This window comes from Chiloscyllium plagiosum, unplaced genomic scaffold (assembly GCF_037043375.1).
Source record: "Chiloscyllium plagiosum isolate Xiang-an unplaced genomic scaffold, Cpla_swu_hap1 HiC_scaffold_33, whole genome shotgun sequence".
NCBI classification, from domain to species: domain Eukaryota; kingdom Metazoa; phylum Chordata; class Chondrichthyes; order Orectolobiformes; family Hemiscylliidae; genus Chiloscyllium; species Chiloscyllium plagiosum.
Window position 1 is genome coordinate 8,335,493 of NW_028270171.1, and position 23,468 is coordinate 8,358,960.

A 23,468-nucleotide genomic window follows, 5' to 3' on the forward strand; every position below is an offset into this window, starting at 1 on the left:
ACTTGAAATGTTAACTCTGTTTCTCTTTCCATATGCTGCTGTGTTTCTCTAGCAATTTATGTTTATGTTTGTTTCAGTTCTCTCGCATCCACAATTCTTTGTTCCATTTATATGACTCCCTCTATGTTACCCTTGGATCTCCATCTTCCTCTTTCTTTGCCTAATGCCCAACAACATTGACCTTATTGATCTGCTTAAAGAAGGGAGGATCGAAGAGACATTTCACAATCATACAGTTTTTAACAGCACAGAGAGAGAGGCCCTTTGGCCCATCATGTCTGCACTAGGAAATCACGCCTCTATTCTAATCCCATTTTCCAGCACTGGATCCCTAGCCTTGTGAGAAAGAAAAATAATAAAGTAATAAACACCAAAAACCTTAGGCCATTTCTTTGATAGATGAGGATAGATGAGGTGACTCATCAAAGAATTACCAGTAGGTAAAAGTGAGGACTGCAGATGCTGGAAACCAGAGTTTAAATTAGAGTGGTTCCGGAAAAGCACAGCAGGTCGGGCAGCATCCGAGGAGCAGGAAAATTGACGTTTCAGGCAAAAGCCCTTCATCCTGTGCTTTTCCAGCACCACTCTAATTTAAAAGAATTACCAGTCTCTGGTAATGGATGGTCCAGTTCAGTTACTGGTCCAGGAATTGGAAAGTGCAGGATTTTTTAAAAAATCATTCACATGGTGTGGATGTCACCATCAAGGCTGGTATTTAATACCCATCCCTAATTGTCCTTGAGAAGGTGATGGTGAACCTCTGCAATGTATGTGGTATAGGGAGTAAGTTCCAGGTTTTTGACCCACTGACAGTGAAGGAACAGCAATTTAGTCCCAAATTTGTGATTTGGAGGGGAATGTCTTCTCTGCATTGATGCTGCCCAGATCTGCTGAGTTTCTGCAGCAATTTCTTTTTTTTTCAGAATTTCACTTCCTGCAGTATTTTGCATTTGCGCAGACACCAGCCAGGACTTGGAAAAGAAACAAAAACAGAAATTGATGGAGAAACTCAGCAGGTCTGGTAACATTTGTGGACAGAGGGAAAAGCAAGAGGTTACTGTATCAAGTCCAGTGAACCCCCTCTTCAGAGCAGTACTGAAAGCACTGGTCCCAATGGCCTGGGCGCCAGCTCCTCAGCACTCTGAGTCACTACCCGCGGTTGTCCTCACGGTGGTGCTGTTGCTGGGCCCTCCGTACTGCCCCCTGCTGGCCGCCCCTTGGAATTTGTAACGGTCGCCGCGCGAGCTCCAGTTTCAAATCCGCTTTTCAGTTGGGAGCTCGTTGCCAGGGAGACCGCGTCCGCTCGTGCCTTCGGCCCTACCCGAGACCCCTGTGATTGGCCCCGCCGCCTTGGTAACAGGGGTCGATCCGGCAAAGGGTGAGTTGCGATTGGCGCAGCCCCCGTCCATCACAGCTGGCGTAATTCCATCCGGTTGGAGTATCTTACGACGCGCGGTGAGAATTTGACCGGTTTCAGTATCTTGTTTTAAAAATTCCACGAAGTGCAAAGCAGCAGCACCAGGAGAATTATTTTCTTGTATACTTTCCGGGCAAGCGGCAAGAGTGGGCCATCCGGAGTGGGCAGCCGCTGGGCGGGTCATGGGCGGGCATTAGGGTCATTGAAAGGTGATGGGGTCAAAAACTGATATTGGAACCATTGCCAGCTGATGGGGTCAAAGGCTGACGTTGGGGTCATTGACAACTAATGGGGTCAAAGGCTGGCATTGGGGTCATTGACAACTGGTGGTGTCAAAGGCTGACATTGGGACCATGCTAGCTGATGGGGTCAAAGGCTGGCATTGGTGTCATGGAAAGATGTTGGGGGTCATGGGCTAGCCCTGAGGGCAGCGACAGTTCATGCGGTCATGGCCTGCCAACGAGGTCATTGCAAGGTCGTGGAATGGTGCCAAGGGCATTGAAAGGTGATGGAGTTATGGACTTTTAATGGGGTCATGCAATGGTGATAGGACATGGACTGACCTCAGGGTCATTGACAACAGATGGGGTCATGGGCTGGCATTGATGTAATGGAAAATTGATAGGTTTGTGAGCTGCCATAGGGGTTATTGAAAGATAATGAATCATAAGCCATCAGTACAGTCATTAAAGGGTGATGGGTTGTCATTGGGATCGTGGAAAGGTGGTGCAGTCATTTAACTGTGATGGGTCAGGCAACGGGGTCATTGAAAGGTGATGAAGTAATGGTCTTCCACTGAGGTTATGGAAAGATGACTGGGTCATGGACTGGAATAGGGTTATTTAATGATGATGGGGTCATGGGCTGCTATGCAGTCAGGGAAAGGTGATGGGGTCATGGACTATCAGTGGAGTTATTGAAATGTGATAGGGTCATGGGCTGATTTGGAGTCATTGAAAGGCGATGAGTCATGGGATGCCATCGGGATTATTGCAAGGTGGTGGGGACATGAGTTTAAATGGGATCATTGAAAAGTAATGGGCAATAGATTGACATGGTCATGGAATGATGATGGGTCGTGGACTCACTTTGTGATCATGGGTAGGTGATGGGATCATGGACTGTCATGGGGTCATTGAAAGGTTGATAATGGAAGACACTTTGGATCACAAAGATCATATTCTGATGATGGGTTCATGGATACATATTACATAGTTGTATACTGTAATGATTGACACGGTGTCCAGAGAAATTGAACTGACAATGAGAATCTACAGTTTGGAGATTGACAGAGTGGTCTAATGGGGTTATAGTCCTGGCAGTGGGGCCCGGGAGCATTGAGATGTCTGTATAGTGCACTCTCGCTACCTCTACATGCAGGCCTTATAAATGGTAGGCCGAAAATAGGAGGAAAGGAACTTTCCAGAAAATCAGACCATTGCAGGTTCTAGCATAACAGTATTGATAGCTACAGCTTTTAACATAGAGGGCATCACAAGATATAGGAAATGTGAAAGCTGGATTCAGACTGCATCCTTCATGACTTCTGTATATTGCAAAGTACTTCAAAAGTGTCAGAACTGTTGAAATGGCATCAAACATTTTGGAGAAGAGCAAAGTTTGAAAGATTTTGAAAGGAAGCTAGTGTTTATTGACACTTTTTATATTTTTATCAAGTTTATTTGGAGTTGAGCTGAAAGCTGAAGCTGACCTTTGGACTGTGAGCAGCTGGTTATTTAAAAATAGAAGAGAACAAACTGGTATGTGTTTATGAGGCCAGGCCTGAAAGTTAATTGCAGGCTGATTCCTGTTAAAATGCTCCATAGATGCTTCAACTCAGAAGAGGCATTATGCTCAATCAGATGGCAGAAGTTTGAAGAGTAGCAGGAGCCTCATAGGGATACAACAGTCTATCAGAGAGAAATCGGAGGTTGAACTGGTTTTTGAACAGTGTTTGGGTCAGAAGGATTTTGGCTGCAACAGTTCCAGGATGGAGGTTTGATTGCTCCCTGGTTGTCTTCTCATTATAAACTTTTGGAAGTTCATAGAATCTCAGTTACAAGATTTAAATGAATAAACCTCAGAACCTGTTGGAAGTTATTGACATACAGTGGTATCATCAGAAAGCAACCACTATATAAGCCCAGGTACCTGTGAGATTATGGATCATGGAAACATCTTAAGTGAACTGGCCAGTTACATCTCATTTTTTTTCTTTTGATTTCTTTTTGACTAATGGTCTTTGTGAGAGTAGGGACTAGAATCAAAGAAGATTGGGTTTAAATCATAGACATTAATTAGAAAACCTTGTAGTAGTTTACTGTTGCTCTACTAAAACTATGGTATTATTAATAAATTGTTAAATATTTTGTTTAAGATATAATCCTCATGACTGGTATCGATTATTTATAAAGTCTGGTTTGTCACCATTGGGGTCAATTTTGAGGATCTTTGAAGATGTTAATTTTAGTGTTTTGCAACGAGAAAGATAGGGAAGCTGATTTGATTTGGCTATCTGTAACAAGTGTCAGAGATGCCTTTAGGAAAGCTGAAGAGATCAGAAAGGGAAGACAAAGCATAATACTGAAGGATGGACAACAGAAAGCAACAGTACACAGGTGGAGAGCAGTGAGTCCATAGAGGAAGTGAAAAAAGAGTATATTACATTTAATGCATTGGCTAACAGGGAATGAGAAAGTATGGACAAGTTATGAATAAAGAAAGGTTAGCACAGAAAGCTTTCAAATAATTGACTTTTGAAGTCATAGAAATACGGATAAAGTTGTTAACTGGGCAGCACATCTGGAATGAAGCCAAAATGTGGTTGTTGTCATACCACAGTGGAACACTTATGCAATCCATAATGCTGCTAATAAAAATTCAATAACTATATTTTTGTAAATTTAGTACCAAAGGCTAAATAATGTCTTGTTCATTGACCATTTGCACAAATGTGGAGCCAATTAAATTCTAACTAGCTCCCTTACAACACTTTTATCCAAGATTGCTCTGGCACAAATGACAGGCATATGGCAAATGTTGTACCTTTGTAAATTATTACAATAAGCTTGTTCATTTATAAACTTATTGAATGATTCCCCTGTTATTCATAGAAGGAAATTTCAGAATTCGTGGGAGCTGCTGGACTGCCTTATATTACTGTCTCATCACTGACCCTCTGCTAGAGGGCTGGGATAATCTAAGTTAAATATTTGGGCTATGCCTTGTGGATTATGCTCATGAATCTCACATTGCAATTTATGTTCTAACAAAATGTTCTGAAATTATGAGAAGAAATCACCTTTTTTACACTCTTTGAATATCCAGGATATCACTATTTATTGCAGTTAGTTAAGTGATTTATAATATAGAAACAATATTTTATTTTAAGTACAATGATAACATTGTGGCTAAGGAGGGAAACTTAAGACATGAATGCACTGAGTCAGCATCAGGGAGATAGAGTTGATGATTACTGAATAACATTTTTCATAGCTTATCGGAGGCAAATAACTGGAATTTGAATCTGGGAAATAACATTGGAAACTTTTCTTTTATTTGAAGGAGTGTTGCAATATATTTATTATTACCATTTACTTTCCTTATTCTAGTAACAAAAGATGACAGCCTGTGGCAGTGGGGAGGGATTCGGGGCAGTGGCCTGGTGGGGATTCAGCCCAGCAATGGATTTCCAAGAAAAAGGTGAGAATGATTTGAAGATATTGGCGAAACTTTAAAAACCAGTTTGTATACATTTATATATATATTTCAGGCAATGCAGAGATACCACTTGTTTTTAAGTGTGGAATAGACTTATTTAGTTTAAAACATCTCCACAATTACAAGATCTCTGCACTCATGGTTACAGCTTTAACTTATTTCTGGATTTACATTTGTTCTGAATCCATACCCAGGCTTAACTAATTAAGCAAAGTAAGCATAAATCAGTTACCAGTCTCACACAGTTGAACAGAGAATAATTAAACCATTAGCCATTATAGTAATGTATGTCTTTCTTTAAATTCTCTATAATTTTCTCATTGGTTAGAAGTGATTTTACAATCAGTTAATAGTAGAGTTGAGTGGTGGGATTATGGTCATTTAAATGTTCCTGAAAAATGTGTTGCTGGAAAAGCACAGCAGGTCAGGCAGCATCAAAGGAGCAGGAGAATCGACGTTTCGGACATAAGCCCTTCTTCAGGAATCTTCAGGAATTTAAATGTGCCTACCTGGTTGTAGAGGTTTTACTTTGGGTCTGGTTGGCAAAATCTGAATGTAATAAAGGAACAGCTTACAGCATGCAGGCAAAGCTCATTTCTTTAACTTAACTTTGACTTCAATTTTTAGCATTGTAAATTAATTTGTATTATGGAGCAGACAGGAACAAAAAGGTGGCATTAGAAAAAATTTAAATTAGTGTTTACTCCAATTCAGTAGAGTCTTGGGACAGAAGTACACCTTTGGTGGGTATCACAGACTTCAGGAAGGATTGAAGCATGGGATCAGGTTAGCAATATTTATATTTAAAAGGAAATTCCTTGTCTAAAAGTTAGAAAAATGTAAATTCATGGCATCCAATAAAGGAAAGAAAAAGGAAATAAACTAGAAATGATGGTGCAGACCCATGGAAAACCTCACTAGAATTGTTGACATAGCATTTTAAGTTGGAGAGGTAACAATATAGTGATTAGTGATTTTAATAATAAATAGATGATGTTTTAACTAGACATACTGCATGCTTTCCAGACAGTAGAGGCAAAAAAAGACAAACACCTGTCTTCCAAACTGTAATTTAAAGTGTACAGTATTTAAGTTGGAAATCCTCAATGTTTTCTTCTGCTTTTCACTATAATGACCACAATGCCATGGTCACAAATGCTGCTAATTACTTATTTTTGAGTCAGCATGGGTAATACTGTAGTACTTTCTGATGAAATGTAGTTAATAAATTGAGCAATAGTCACAATGGAAGCAAATGTACATTATTATACAATTAGCAATGCCTTCACACTTTACTTGGAGACTATTTTAAACTTTATATATCAAAAAACTATGCAGAAATGGCACTAATTTCTGTATGCAACAGGTTTTATCCAAAGTTATTCCAATTTGAAATGCCTACTCTATGCTTCTGCTGCAGCTATCAGCTCCTTCTCCAGTTTGCTTACTTTTCTCTGAGTCCATACCCAGGCATAACTAATCACAGTGACTATCATTCATAAACAGCCTCACATAATCAATCACAACATAGATGGTAGTGGTTTATTTTGATCTAGATTTTATTCATTGAGCTCCCATGGAACCATTATATTATATAAATACTTTTCTAAATTCCTCATTCCACATCATTGTGATTTAATCATGATGAATGGTCTGTCTCTGTGGGACATACTGAAATGTAAACTTATATTGCCTCAATAATTCTTCATCATTTGAGACTCAGAGCTTATGAAAGTATTTGAAATAGTGCAGGGAAAAGCCTGACACTAGTTTTGATTAACTGGCAGCAGTTGATTGTATTGTTATAATCAAGGGGCCAGAGAACAGTATCTGCGGCAGCACTGAAAGGATATAGATATAACCTTTCGAGTTCATAGAACTCCCTATCTCAAATGCAGTGGAAAGTTAGGCCTGTATAATCAGAAATGATTTCAGCAATGTTTGCTAAAATTCCTTTTTGCCCAACTCTTCTCATTGCATTTTATGTAACCCTTTGCACTTATTATTTCAGGTTTAACTGCTTCATTGGAAGCTTTGAGCTCAAAAGAAGACAGTGTTCCCGAACTTAATGTTCTCATGATTGGTGCTGGAGATAGCCGACATCTCCTAACAACTATTTCCCGAAATCATCACTGGCCACGGAGAAAGATTAATGTAAGTCAAGAACGAGGGGACAGCATAATTTTTAAATATGTTAAAATGTTTCCTTCCTTTCTCTCCTAAAAATCTCAGACCCTGGCTTTTGACTGCTTGGTTAGTGTGTGTCATCAGGCTATTCAGCTCAAGAAGCTGAAGTGACCTTATGTCCATTTATGTCTGCATTTTTCACTAATTCATTTTCAATCATCACTAATAAGCACACAGGTAATTATTTTATCTTCCAAGGAACTGAGACCACTTGGAATTAATATGGGAGAATTACAATTACATTAATATGGCCAGTTTTCCCTGTTGTCATCTCATTTCTTGCTCAACAGTCACAGTAGTCATGAAGAGGTTTGGAGCTCAGCATCTCTTACGGCTGAAGGAGACAGATTTAATAACCATATATAAATAACCATAAATGAACAATTAGTAGCTAGGCTACAGTGACAGACTCCAAGAAATCAATCTTTTCATTTAATGGGCTGTTTTTAAAACATTCAGCTGCTGGTATAGTCTTATACAATGATCAACATTTATCTATATCTATTTACATATTTTACAATAGTATTCCCAGTTGGTTAACATTTTTTGTTTTCTTTCTTATGCTAGTTCTACATTGTTGAGAATAACTTGGAGCTTATAGGCCGACATCTTCTTTTTCTTACCACTGCTTTGGAACCTCCAGAACAGATGGGTTTACGAGGTATGCCTTTATCCACTGCCTGACAGTAAATTAAAACAAACTACTGTCTAGTTCAGTAGTAATGGTGATTTCTTTCATTTTAAATTTTTCTAATAACAGTCTTGAATGTTTTTCCCTTTGCTGTTTTTACAGAAAAGTGTGAACTCCTGCTTGAGTTGTTTGGGAATAGTCTGATACGGAGTCAGACTGCAACCTACCTGCAGGACAAAGCTAACCTCTTCATTCACTATATAACAGATCTTGATTTCCTTCATAAGAAACTGCCAATGATTGACATGTCCGGCCTGAAGGTAGAAAGCTCATTTAGTTGTTAGTAATTTTCTCTCACATACCCAAACCCCTCCCAAAGCCATACTATTTACATATGGAGGACAACACTTCTTTAAATGTTATGACAAATTTGCAATTGGATGCTTTTGTTGATATTTCATGGATCTGTAAGAATATTAATACTTTATTTTAAAAATTCTCAGTTCACATTACTCTTACTTAAACATCATAAATAACATGTTTCTTTTTTCCTTATTAACATATGGGATGTGGGCATTTATTGCCCATTTCCAATTTTCCTTGAGAAGGTGGTAGTGACCTGCCTTCTTGAACTGCTGTCTCTGTAACCTACTGAAATGTGAGCCTCCCATAATGTTGCATTAATTAACTTTGATTAGTTTGGTTCTTTGAGCTAATTTGTCTCCTTTCATATTTTCCATGGACAACATTTGAAAGAGTGAGCATATGTTGAAACAGATCAGAATCAGATTGTGTTTTACACAAATGTAGATGTATAACTCTTTCCTGACCAGACCTTCCATATCTCAGTAGCCATTCCAATAAATCTGGAGATTAGTATTATTTACTTTTCCTCTCATTCTCCTTCTCTTTTCCAAATCTATGAAGGTTGATTTCATTGTGTTTCCCTCTTTTCTGTTCACAATTGTCTCTGTTCCACTGTTGTATATAGGTTGATACTACAATTAATTTATGCATCCACCCTCCTCTGTCTGGCTGTGAGCTTTCTATCAGGTAGTTTTCAGATTATTCCCATGGCTAGTCTTCCAAGGTTCTTGTGAACATTTGCTATTTGAACCCCATAATTAAAGTTTTTGTTCACATAAAGTGAATAGGTTAGGTTGCTCTCTCCAGTAAAACTAGTTCTCTTCAGCTTCAAAGTTGTGTCTTTTGGATTCAACCCAAGCTTGAACATTATGTAGAAGGAAGATTACACCATAAGTCATCCAGGGATTTACTGGTTGCATGTTACCATGGCTTCCATGAGCAACATGCTAAATGAATCTTTAGATGAGATCTTTAAAGTTTTATACCGTGATAGATAAGCAATTTAACAAGAGCTTTTTGAAATAAATGAAATTCCTGTGAGAATTTGATTTTCAATTTTAAGATTCTTTCTTGTACCTTTGCAGTTTAAAGAGCGAGATCAGTTGGAAGCAATTTTTAAATTCTGGAGGAATCCAGATCAGAAGATGTTTCAGATCAATCGGTTGTGGGATATGCGAAACAGGCAATACTTGGGAAACCGATATGACTCTAGGATCGGTGTTTATGATTGGGACTTACATATGAAATTATATGAGCGAGGGGTGAGTATTCAGTTCACAGGATGATGCACCACTTCAATGTGTTCTCCATTTGTCATGCATTAAAACCACCTAAGATATCTGGTGCTCAGAAGACACAGAATTTTCTCATTCATTATAATAAATTTCTCATGTTTAAGATATGAATCTAATTCAAATTTCAGTAGTTATAAATAGGAAGATGACCAGCAGATTGATTGCCAAAATACATTCTGAATGAATTAACATTTTGAATGTTTTTTAGGTGTTTGGTGTAAATACGGCATTGCTGTAAGCCTGCTGACCTGACTATCACTTTGCATTTGGACAATGATAGCAATGGTAATGACAGTTTAGGGCACTTTGGAAAGCAAGAAAATCGGCTTGGTGGGAACATTGACTTTCTTTGCAGTGCAGATTGAGATGTTGGGCTACACAAAACTAAGACATTGCAGGACCACCATTGGGAGGGAGTGAAATGAGAATGAACATTTACATTTTCCACTGAACATTTGAACATGGGAAATGTTGATGCACAAAGTATGTGTAGAACTAAGATTTTTAACATATTACTGATCAACTTGCTTTGATGTTTCACTGGGAAACCAAGGTCACTTATCATTTTCAGCAGTGTTAGAATCTGGGGAATAATTTAGTCATGACACGCAAACACAGAAAGAGTCTCTTTTTTTCAAATCGTTGATTTCATACTTATAATACCATTGTAAAATTCCTATATGTGGCTGATCTTGCAGAAAGCTTTCATTCCCACAGGTTGTTATTTCATTTTATCAGAACTGAATCATAAACGACTACTGTTGAGTATTGTCTATAATAGGATTTGTAATAATTTTGTCATCTTACAGGCTCGTATAATAAACAATCGACAGTACTATCAATGGAGAGATAAAGGCTTGGCATTTGAAGTTCGTGAGGGTCTATATGATGTTCCAAACAAATCTCTGGCTTCTGGGCTGCTTATGAATTATGTATGTTCAACTATAAGTCCTATGTCTGCTTTGTAAATATAGTACAATCTTGAAAAAAATAGATTTGGATAGAAAGCAAAAAAGCATGTAAATAACTTTTATATGAGGAGCTAGCATTTCATTGGTATTTGTAAGGGAGCAATGATCATATAACATTACTGTTGTTTTAAACTATGAAGTTAACAATTTAGTTGTGTTGGCCTGTAAAAGTTGGGTCAGGTGTACCAATCGGGCCAACTCCCAAAGTACTTAACTTTCAGGTTATCACGTTTTCCACTCATTCCATGTCACAAACCCTTGAATGAAGATATCAGATGGTCTTTTTCTTCTTCCATGTCACTTACTTGATAGAAATGCACACATTGGTTGAGCTTTGGAAGAGGCAGATCAGGAAATGTACCCATCATGAAGGAAGGAAAATAATTTACTTGTAATTGACACTGTAATTTTTCTGAGGCAAGGAACTGGGTGAATAGAAAAGCTGATGTTCAGGATCATACAGAAAGAGAAGTAAAGATGGTGAGGCCCACAGACAGTGAAATCATAAAAAGAAAAAGACAGGCCCAGTGGAAGTAAAGGCTCATTGAGAGTGGAAATAAAACTGACGCCATAAACAGAAGACCCGAGTACTATGATAGCCATGAGGATACTAATAGGAAGAGAAAAGACAAAATTAAAAACTAGGGAAAAAAAACAAAGGTACAATGATAGGAAGTAACAGAATGTTACTTTTATCCACCACACCACTGGCAGAAATTTATTATTTTTTCTAAACTCCTCAACAATATTACATTGTCTTTTTACAGAAAGGGGAGAAAGTTCCTGCGCGTGGCTACTGGGGAGATATTGTCACAAGCCCATACATCGCATTTGGAATTGAAACAGAAGAGCAATCCCTTCTAAAGACAGCAAATGGTGTCCATGTAAAGGTGACAAATCAATCATTCTACTTTACTGCCATTATGATAAGTTTCTCACTTTAGGAATCCCATTAGAGCATAAAGGAGCTTGATATCTACGCGATATCTCAGTGTTTAGAAACCCTGCTCTTGGAGTTATAGTGAAATGAATGCGAGTCTCAATTCCACCACACCAGAGTGACGTTTGTTTCCGAGGAGCCAACGTGTCCCTCAACCTATCATAACGTCAAACTAAGGGCATGTTTATGCCATAGGTCCATGCCCCATAGAAACTGAGATGTCAGTGAATTTCAGCTACCCAGTGACAGAAAAGGGATCATATCCCCAAATGATTTCTACATATATCAAACTTTTAAGTACAACAAAAACAATGTTGCTGGTAAAGCTCAGCAGGTCTGGCAACAACTGTGAGGAGAAATCAAAGTTCACGTTTCAGGTCCGGTGACCCCTCCTCAGAACGGGTTTTGAGGTTCACTGGACCCGAAGCGTTAACTTTGATTTCTCTTCACAACTGTTGCCAGACCTGCTGAGTTTTTACAGCAACTTCTGTTTTTGTTTCTGATTTACGCATCTATAGTTCTTTAGTTTTTTTTAAGTACAACATATGTTTTCTAAAATGAACACATGAAGACTGAGGATCTAAACTCAGTGGCTCTCTAAAATCCTTATGTGAATATTGAATGTGGTACCTGAAGAATGTTGATGGAACTTTACAGCAGCACTTCAAAGGGAGAGTGTGATTCAAAAAATGTAATTGTGACCTTGACTGTAGACATGACATGAATCAAAAGCAAGGCAGTTATGGGTGAAAGGCACATTTGTGTTTTGCTCTTTCATGAAAACACAAGAAAGGACGTTAAAATCCAACTGCAAACCTTGTGCTACCTTGTGGTTCAACTGTGCTAAAGTATTTTGTGAAGGGACACAGCTGACAATTCTCACTAGGTACACTCTCATGTCTAGATAAAAAGAGAACAAGTGCAGAGTAAACCCTTGTTGAATGAAACTGGACAAACTCCTTCATCTAACTGCAGAAACAACTATCTAACTGCAGAAACAACTATTCAACTGCTAAAATCAGCAGTACCAGAATCACACACCTTAACAGCTGCAATATTTGTCAATTCAAAAGGACAAACTAAACACAGATCCATATATTCTTTTTATATTTTACATTTTGGGCTCATTTATACTCAGTGTATGTCTGTCACACATCATTATTACTGGCTCATACCTTAGTAGATAATAAACTCAATCTTAACTCAAAAAACTGGTTAAATTGGCTCCTTTTAAAACATAAATACATTTGAGCTAGGCGAATGTATCCATGAGGCAAGGAATCATTTCGAAATTAACCTTGTTGCAACCAATGGCACATCTCCACATGTGCATAATTATATCATTTGGTGTGTAATAATGGGAATACATTTTTAAAATGATCATATTTCTGTTCTGTAGACAGCTCAGGATATCTCTCAGTATAACATAACAGCCTTGCTCCATGAACTGGTTGCTAAGGAGAAATATGCACTGCCAACAGAAAAGGCCACCTTGCATGAGATTACAGAAGAGGCGGAAAGTGGAATGGAGAATGACTCTTCTAACATAAAAAATGAATCGACTCATACACGTCAACATCCAGAGATTGTGACAGAAGAAGGAACAATGAAGCAAAGCAGTGATTTGGATGACACAAACTCCAGTGGAGGCCACTGTGCAGCTGAATACGGTATGGTTTACACAAAAGCTCAGGAACATAACCCACAACATTAAGTTTATGGTTTATTCCTGTTAATAACTACATATGTCATAAAATTAACTGTTATCTTTGATTTAAACAAGTTACATATTTAAGAAATGAAATGAAGATTCCTTATATGTTGACTTCTATTATATATCTCTGGGTTAGTTCAAGACATCAGTCGAGTAACAGTGTCAAAAACCTATTTTGCTCCCATAACTTATTTCAGATTTCATAGTGTAAGAGTATAGGTTGAAGAAGGCAACGTTAACACTCACCTTGTTTCCACAATCATTGTAAAATTTGTTTTTTATTATGATTAGTTCACCTGTGGTTCTGATAGCATCTATATTCTACATTTGTTGCCTTGGGTAGATCTGAGAACATTCTAGTTACTCAACTCTTTTTTTTCTTTCTTTCCTCAGATTATCTCCCCTTGCCTGATGTAAAGATTCATTTCCTACCAATGAATTGTGTAACAGAGCTTCCTAAGAAGAGCAATTACTGTGAGAGGTTTAATGTGATCTACTTTTCTTGCAGGTAAACTGGAGATGGTAGGCCAGAGTTTTGCTATTCAGAAAGGTACTATGTAGCACAAACAGGAAATTTTCTTACTTGGTACACTTTATCTCCTTTTAAAATGGGCTTCCCACGCCATATTTTTCATTCCGGCAGCCATTGAGGTGGAGGTGTGCCAGGCAGCTGGGTTAGAAAATCAGCCTTGCTCCTCTGAGACATCAGCTTATTTGTGTAAAAGGCTGTCAGACCCACTAGTCCTCACCTCACCCCCTGAGTCCATAATACTCTTATGCCTTCACAATACTCCATATCAATATGCACTTCTGTGCCCTCTAGGGAGATGGCAGTGTCGTGACAATGTCATTTCACAAGGAATACAGAATACCAGATTAATGGTGTTTAATGGGATGTAGGTTCAAATCCCACCATGGCAGATTCAATAAAAATCTGGAATAAAAGTTGTGGTCTAATGGTGACCATGTAACCACTGTTTATGGGTAGCCAACCATTAATGCCTTTTAGGGAAGGTAACCTGCTGACCTTGGGTGGTCTCACCTACAGCAATGTGGTTGACTCTTAACTGCCTTCTCTGTGTTTAGGGGTGGGCAATAAATGCTGACCTAGCCACCAATGCTCACATCCGATGATTGAATTTTTAAAATCCGATGCACCATCACACCCCCATGCCTCCTCCGTAGTCATTCATCCAATGTCAACTTGACAGATCCCAGGAATGAAGATGAGTTGGGTAAAAAAAAATGTCATATCCAAGCCACCCCAACGACTGGAGGAAGAATGCCTCATCTTCTGCCTTGGGACTCTTCAACCATCCAGCATCAACATTGACTTCATTTGTTTTCAAATTTCCCCTTCCCCCAACCTCATCCCAGATCCAACCCTCCAACTCGGCACTACCCTCTTGACCTGTCTTACCTTTCCATCTTCCTTCCCACCTGTCCACTCCACCTTCCCCTCCAACCTATCACAATTACCCCACCTGCATCAACCTATCACCTTCCCAGCTACCTTCCCCTCAGCCCCATTTCCCATTTATCTCTCAGCTCCCTACCCCCTCCACATTCCCGATGAAGGGCTTATGCCCGCAAAGTCGACTCTCGTGCTCCTCGGATGCTGCCTGACCTGTTGAGCTTTTCTAGCCCCACACTTTTCAAATCGAAGAGAGCTCTCTATTTTTAGTTGACACAGGAAATAAACTCTCATTCACAAAATCCAGTCAAGAAATTTAAATCTCCTCAAGTATTCAATCAGATTTTAAAACTAACAAATTTTTATTTACTCACCACATCAAAGTCATGTCATCTTTTAATACCTGCTCAAAACTGTCAACCAAATGTGTACTTGGCTGCCTGGTTAGATAATTGATTTGGGAGCTTTTGAAACTCAGCCAAGCATTCACAATGAGCTCAGCTGTAGTAACAGTCTTTGGGAAATATCAACAATGAAGTCTGTTGAAACTGCAGAATGGGATGGTTATTTTTTTCTGAAGGTACAGCAGATGGCCTATCAATAAATGTTGCCCCAAGAATGTTTTTTTTTCCTCTAACAGATGCATGCATGAGTTTGTTTTTCATTTTTAATGGGCTAGGGATTGAATTCACTTCAGATCCTTTCCATCCCTGAAGACCATTTATACCACTTCCAGAAAATGATCATTCCCTCACTGTGGGATAAGGACTGTGAATCAGTAAAATAAGGTCCAATGAAATTCAGCAATAATTTCAAATGGCTAAGTGGCCACATGGTTTCCTACCTGTGTGATTACTTCACACTCGATTTTGTAAACAGAAATAGAATCTGTTGGAAATGGGACTACAATATCTGGGTTCTGCCCATCATCTTTGAAGACTCTAAGTGTATGACCCTTTGTGTTTTATTTCTCTGTACATGTATGTTGTAAATAGTTACTTAGAGTCATAGAGATGTACAGCATGGAAAAAAGACCCTTCAGTCTAACTTGTCCATGCCGACCAGATATCCCAACCTAATCTTGTCCCATTTGCCAAGTCTTGGCCCATATCCCTCCAAACCCTTCCTATTCATATACCCATCCAGATGCCTTTTAAATAATGCAATTGTACCAGGCTCCACCACTTCCTCTGGCAGCTCATTCCATACACGTACCACCCTCTGAGTGAAAAAGCTGCCTCTTACGTCCCTTTTATATCTTTCCCCTCTCACCCCAAATCTATCCCCTCTAGTTCAGGACTCCCCCACCCCACAGAAAAGACTTTGTCTATTTATCCTATCCATGCCCCTCATGATTTTACAAACTTCTATGAGGTCACCCCTCAGCCTTTGATGCTCCAGGGAAAACAGCCCCAGTCTGTTCAGCCTCTCCCTATTGCTCAAATCCTTCAACGCTGGCAACATCCTTGTAAGTCTTTCCTGAACCCTTTCAAGTTTCACAACATCCTTCTGATAGGAAGGAGACCAGAATTGCACGCAATATTCAAAAGTGGCCTAACCAATGACCTGCAACATGGCCTCCCAACTTCTATAGGAGAAAGTGAGGTCTGCAGATGCTGGAGATCAGAGCTGAAAATGTGTTGCTGGAAAAGCGCAGCAGGTCAGGCAGCATCCAGGGAACAGGAGAATCGACGTTTCGGGCATAAGCCCTTCTTCAGGAATGAGGGAATGAAGGGCTTATGCCCGAAACGTCGATTCTCCTGTTCCCTGGATGCTGCCTGACCTGCTGCGCTTTTCCAGCAACACATTTTCAGCTCCCAACTTCTATACTCAATACTCTGACCAATAAAGGAAATGCCTTCTTCACTATACTATCTACCTGCGACTCTGCTTTCAAGGAGCTATGAACCTGCACTCCAAGGTCTCTTTGTTCAGCAACACTCCCTAGGACCTTACCATTAAGTGTACCATTTTGTGGGCGGCACAGTGGTTAGCACTGCTGCCTCACAGTGCCTGAGACCCAGGTTCAATTCCCACCTCAGGCAACTGACTGTGTGGAGTTTGCACATTCTCCCCGTGTCTGCGTGGGTTTCCTCCGGCTGCTCCGGTTTCCTCCCACAATCCAAAGATGTGCAGGTCAGGTGAATTAGCCATGCTAAATTGCCAGTAGTGTTAGGTAAGGGGTAAATGTAGGGGTATGGGTGGGTTGCACTTCTGCGGGTCGGTTTGGACTTGTTGGGCTGAAGGGCCTGTTTCCACACTGTAATGTATAAGATTTGCTTTCCCAAAGTGCAGCACCTCGCATTTATCTAAATTAAACTCCATCTGCCACTCCTCAGCCCATTGGCCCATCTGATCAGGATCCCATTGTATCCTGAGGTAACCTTCTTCACTGCCCACTACACCTCCAAACTTGGTCTCATCTGCAAACTTCCTAAGTATACCTCCTATGTTCATATCCAAATCATTTATATAAATGACAAAAAGTAGTGGACCCAGCACCGATCCTTGTGGCACTCCACTGGTCACAGGCCACCAGTCTAAAATACCATACCCTCTGTATTCTACCTTCAAGCCAGTTCTGTATCCAAATGGCTAGTTCTCCCTGTATTCCATGAGATCTAACCTTGCTAACCAGTCTCCGATGGGGAATCTTGTCGAACGCCTTACTGAAGTCCAAATAGGTCACCTCAACAGCCCTGTCCTCATCAATCCTCTTTGCTACTTTTTCCAAAAGTTCATGAGACATGATTTCCACGCACAAAGCCATGTTGACTATCCCTAATCAGTCCTTGCCTTTCCAAATACGTGTAAATCCTGTCCCTTAGGATTCCCTCCAACAACCTGCCCTCCACCAACATCAGGCTCACCGGTCTATAGTTCCCTGGCTTTTCCTTACCACTTTTCTTTATTAACGGTACCACGTTAGCCAACCTGCAGTCTTCTGGCACCTCGATGATTATCGATGATTGAAATATCTCAACAAGGGGCCCAGCAATCACCTCCCTAGCTTCCCACAGAGTTCAAGGGTACACCTGATCAGGTCCTGGGGATTTATCCACTTTTAGGCAAAAATGAAGACTGCAGATGCTGGAAACCAGAGTTTAGATCAGAGTGGTGCTGGAAAAGCACAGCAGGTCAGGCAGCATCTGAGGAGCAGGAAAATCGACGTTTCGGGCAAAATCTATTCCTGATGAAGGGCTTTTGCCCGAAACGTCGATTTTCCAGCTTCTCGGATGCTGCCTGACCTGCTGTGCTTTTCCAGCACCACTCTTTATCCACCTTTATGCATTTCAAGACATCCAGCACTTCCTCCTCTGTAATATGGACATTTTTCAAGATGTTATCATCTATTTCCCTACATTCTATATCTTCCATGTCCTTGACCACAGTAAACACTGATGCAAAATACTTGTTTAGTATCTCCCCCGTATCCTGTAGCTCCACACAGAGGCTGCCTGGCTGATCTTTGAAGGGCCCTATTCGCTCCCTGAATGGCTTAGCTCCATTAGTGCATATTTTTGCAAACATTCTGATTTCCTTTTATGAGCCCTTTATTTCCTATATTCTTCCATGACACTTCATGTGGAGTCCATTCTCTTTGCTTTGTTATGATGTTGCATTTTCATCACCCACACAGATCCCCGTAATCCCACATCTATTTTGGTTAACCCACCAAGCCTACACATCCCTGGACACTATGGGCCAGTCCACCTAACCTGCACATCTTTAGACCATGAGAGGAAGCCTGAGCACCCAGTAGAAAACCACACAGTTACAAGGAGAACATGCAAACTCCACACAGTCACCTAAGGTTGGACTCAAACCTGGGTACCTGGTGCTGTGAGGCAGCAATGCTAGCCACAGAATCACTGCACTGCCTTCAAAATCTTGAGCTTCCTGTTTGTTTTTTTTATTTAGTGCAACGTGATATCACTGGCTAAGCTATCCCTAAATGGCCAGATTCCTCCACAGTCTGGAGTAACATGTAGATCGGACCAGGCAGTAGTGAACCAGATGGGTTTTACGATAATAGTGACATTACCACTATACCACCATTCATTCATACTGTTGCTGGTGATTTCTCTCTTTCTATTACCGTTCAATAATCTCTCTCTAATATTTTCTCCCCCAGTATGCTTCACCAGTTAAAACCAGAGTTGAAGCAGATTGCTGCACCACGAGCAACTCTCATAGTGGAACTACCAAAGTAGGTTTTTTGTAGCTTCTGATATTTCCCTTAAATGGTTCTTACTCTGATGGCTGACAAGATTTTTAATCATTTTGGACGTCCTTACAATGCTTTGGTACCTTTCATAGAGTCATAGAGATGAACAGCACGGAAACAGACCCTTTGGTCCAACTCGTCCATGCCAACCAGATTTCCTAAATTAATCTCGTCCCATTTGCCAGCACTTGGCCCATATCCTTCTAAACCCTTCCTATTCATATACCCATCCAGATGCCTTTTTAATTGTCCCAACCTCCACCATTTCCTCTGGCAGCTCATTCCGTACATGCACCACTCTCTGTGTGAAAAGTTGCCCCTTAGGATCCTTTTAAATCTTTCCTCTCTCACCATAAACCTATGCCCTCTAGTTCTGGACTCCCCCATCCCAGGGAAAATACCTTGTCTATTTCCCCTATCCATGCCCCTCATGATTTTATAAACCTCTAAAAAAAAAATCACCTCTCAGCCTCTGATGGTCCAGGGAAAACAGCCCCAGCTTATTCAACCTCTCCTTATAACTCAAACCCTCCAATTCTGGCAACGTTCTTGTAAGTTTTTTCTGAACCTTTCAAGTTTCACAACATCCTTCCTCCAGGAGAGAGACCAGAATTGTACACAATATTCAAATGAAGTTTTTTGTTCAGTAACATTGGTGGCTATCCTTCCAGGATGGAGATGAGAATTTATTTTTCTCTCCAAGGTTTTTGCAGCTCTGGAATCTCTGTGAGAATGTAAACAGTCAAAATTAAGCAGTCAGCCAATGTAGAGCTTCTACTGCTCATTCAGCAATAATCACCCTGTTGTAGTATTGGTGTCAAAGGTTACTTGCAGCAGCTAGTAAAACTCCATGCTTCCAAGTGCTGGAAAATCCAGTTGGCTTTGCTGAATATCTGTACTGTGAAATCAGGTAAATATTGTCAATACGCATGTACTGTACGCCCTCCACCTCCTCCATGACTTTCACTTCCGCGGCACCCAACCCTCATCCTCACCATGGACATCCACTCCCTGTACATCTCTATTGCTATGATGAAGGCCTCCAAGCCCTCTGTTTCTTCCTCTCCCGGCGTCCCTACCAGTACCCTTCTTCCTGAAGAAGGGCTTATGCCCAAAACGTCGATTCTCCTGTTCCTTTGATGCTGCCTGACCTGCTGCGCTTTTCCAGCAACACATTTTTAAGCTCTGATCTCCAGCATCTGCAGTCCTCACTTTTTCCCTTCCACTGACACTCTCATTTGTTTGGCTGAACTGGTCCTCACTCTCAATAATTTCTCCTTTTGAATCATCTCACTTCCTCTAGACCAAAGGGGTAGCCATGGGCACCGCATGGGCCACAGCAATGCCTGTCTCTTCATCGGGTGTATGGAACAGTCCATTTTCCGCAGCTACACTGGCAACATTCCCCACCTTTTCCTCCGCTACATTGACGACTGTATTGGTGCCACCATGTGCTCCCACAAGAAGGTTGAACAGTTCAATAATTTCACCAACATGTTCCACCCCAACCTTAAGTTCACCTGGACCATCTCAGACACCTCCCTCCCCTTTCTGGACCTCTCCATCTCCATCAGTGGTGACCGACTCAACACGGACATCTGCAAGCCCACCGACTCCCACAGTCCTACCTGGACTACACCTCCTCTCACCCTGCCTCCTGTAAAAACGTTATCTCTTCTTCCCAATTTCTCTGCCTCCGCTGCATCTGCTTCCACAAGGATCTGTTCCACCACAGAACACACCAGATGGTCTTCTTCTTCAAAGACTGCAATTTCCCCTCACACATGGTTGACGATGCAATCCAGCATATCTAATCCACTTCCTGCGCCTTAGCCCCCGAACCCCACCCCTCCAACCACAACAAGGACAGAACCTCCTGGTCCTCACCTTCCACCCCATCAACCTGCGGATACATTGCATCATCCTTTGCCATTTCTGCCACCTACAAACGGACCCCACCACCAGAGATATATTTCCCTCCCCACTCCTATCTGCATTCTGTAAAGACCATTCCCTCCGTGACTCTCTTGTCAGGTCCACAGTCCCACCAATCCACCCTCCCCTCCCGGCACCTTCCCCTGCCATCGCAAGAATTGCAAAATCTGCGCCCACCCCTCCCCCCTCACCTCCATTCAAAGTCCAAAAGGAGCATTCCACATCCATCAAAAATTTATCTGCACTTCCACAAAAGGCATTTACTGTATCAATTGCTCCCAATGCAGTCTTCCCTACATTGGGGAGACAGGACGCCTACTTGTAGAATGCTTCAGAGAACATCTCCGGGACACAAGTCCGAAGCAAAACACCTGTGGCCAAGCACTTTAGCTCTCCTTCCACTCCACCAAGGACATGCAGGTGCTGGGTCTCCTCCATTGCCAAACCCTAACCACCCAAAGCCTGGAGGAAGAACTCCTAATCTTGTGCTTTGGCACCCTCCAGCCACATAGGATTAATGTGGATTTCACCAGTTTCCTAATTTCCCCTCCCCCCACCTTATCCCAGATCCAATCTTCCAACTTGGCATTGCCCTCATGACCTGTCCTACCTGTCCATCTTCCTTCCCACTTATCCACTCCACCCTCCTCTCCGACCTATCAGCATTACCCCCAACTTTATCTACCTATTGCACTCTCAGCTACCTTCCCTCAGCCCCACCCTACCTCCCATTTATCTCTCCACCCCCGGCTCACAAGCCTCATTCCTGATGAAAGGCTTATGCCTGAAACGTCAATTCTCCTGCTCCTCGGATGCTGCCTGACCTGCTGTGCTTTTCCAGCTCCGCACTCTCAACTCTGATCTCCAGCATCTGCAGCCCTCACGTCCTACTGTACAATGAGCTGTATTTCAAATAAAATTGCTCATGATGAGCTCCAAGTATCTGACAGACCCTCAGTCAGGTTTCAGAATAAATACCTCAAGTAAAAAAAGTTTGCTATGAACCACTACCAGATTTATGAAAACATTAGACTCACCTGTATTAGTACGATATTAACAAATACTTTTCTCAACAACTTTTATAGAGACTTTGAAATGTTCTTTCTGTTCAGGAACAAGTTCCTGCTTCTATGACTGTGATTTACTTTGGTTGGAGAGGAGATGTAGAAAATTAAGTGTCATGTTTTTGTCTCGCCAGGTTCATACTAGATCTGCGCAAGGAAGTGATGACTAAGTTTGCCAGCCGTGCAACTGAAATGGCAAAGGAGGCAGGCTTTGTGCCTTTTGGGAACATAGATGAGGAGAAGGATTCCTTTGCACGTTTTGAATTAAAGGATGGTCCATAACTTTGATTTAGCAATGTGAGGCAGGTGTTAGCTGAGCAAAACAGAAGTAGCAAACATTTCTGTTATCACATACTGATTTTTCCTAATGCTTTTAAAAATGGAGATGATAATGGAACATTCTGAAGAGAGCACATCAGATTTTAGCACATGAACTTCATCGTAAAACAGCCAGCTGAATGGATTATCAATTTAAGCTTGTGGTGCTGTGATTATTGGTTATTACAATTTCTGCACCAATGGACTAAGTCTGACAGTAACTGTATAGTCTGAAAACATTTCATTCTAGTTGAATGTTTCCCAGTTGTTCCACCAAAGTTGACTAAAGTTATTTAGGACTAAGGCTGAAAATGTGTTACTGAAAAAGCGCAGCAGGTCAGGCAGCATCCAAGGAGCAGGAGAATCGACGTTTCGGGCATGAGCCCTTCTTCAGGAATCATTCCTGAAGAAGGGCTCATGCCCGAAACGTCGATTCTCCTGTTCCTTGGATGCTGCCTGATCTGCTGCGCTTTTCCAGCAACACATTTTCAGCTCTGATCTCTAGCATCTGCAGTCCTCACTTTCTCCTCCTTATTTAGGACTAAGTCAGGTGTCTCCTAGGAAAGGAATAAGCCCAACATCAGGGACTTTCACCTGCCTTCAGCTTTTCATCTTTATTTTACTTCCCAACCTTATGTTCTTAACTCCCTTCCTCTCTCTCTCTCCTGCATTATGTCTTTTATTTGATCCCTGCCTGTGAATTTCTCTTGGGACGTCTTGCTAAGCATGAGGAAAGCCAGAGAAATGAAACTTAATGCTCCAAGAATGTGGTGTCTCCATTCTGTAGTGCCTACTGTGCTACTTTTAAGTACAATCAGAAATATTGCTAGAATCCATATATCCTGTCAGATTCCTTGGGGACAATTGGCTGAATGGCTAGTTTGCAATGCAGAGTGACACCAACAAGATGGCTTTAATTTCTGCACTGACTGAGGTTACCTTGAAGGACTCCTTCTCAATCTCTCTCCTCACCTGAAGTGTGGTGATCTCCAGGTTAAACTATCATCAATTGTCTCTCTCTCTCTCTAATGACAGCGCAGCCTTATGGTCCTCTAGGGTGATGGTGATTTCATTTACCCTTCATTTATTCAATTAGGTTATTATTTGCCTATCTTAATTTCTTATTACCTTTTGTAAAGCCTATTTTGCCTTAAATAAAGTGTTCGTACTTAGTGGTATAGACTTTTATTGTTTTGAAAGGTTGACAGGTTTCTTCATTTAAGGTTTATACAGGATGAGGTGACCAGACAACAGAACTTCTATGTCAT

At 41.0% G+C, this 23,468-nt stretch overlaps 1 protein-coding gene across 2 annotated transcripts; it reads left to right on the top strand.

Moving 5' to 3' along the window:
- The first annotated feature begins 1,241 nt into the window (after nucleotides 1–1,241).
- dnaaf3l (dynein axonemal assembly factor 3 like) lies at nucleotides 1,242–22,531 on the top strand. 2 transcript variants are annotated; one of them, XM_043679260.2, is made up of 12 exons: nucleotides 1,242–1,378; nucleotides 5,029–5,119; nucleotides 7,149–7,291; nucleotides 7,892–7,985; nucleotides 8,118–8,275; nucleotides 9,407–9,583; nucleotides 10,426–10,548; nucleotides 11,355–11,477; nucleotides 12,927–13,197; nucleotides 13,635–13,749; nucleotides 18,791–18,865; nucleotides 22,017–22,531. In XM_043679260.2, the coding sequence occupies exons 2-12, from the start codon at nucleotides 5,038–5,040 to the stop codon at nucleotides 22,162–22,164; spliced, it is 1,509 nt and encodes a 502-aa protein (XP_043535195.2). In that variant the 5' UTR covers nucleotides 1,242–1,378; nucleotides 5,029–5,037; the 3' UTR covers nucleotides 22,165–22,531. The 2 variants fall into 2 exon arrangements, with proteins under 2 accessions (XP_043535195.2, XP_043535194.2); XM_043679259.2 differs by lacking the exon at nucleotides 1,242–1,378 and adding an exon at nucleotides 1,411–1,455.
- Nucleotides 22,532–23,468: the final 937 nt, after the last annotated feature.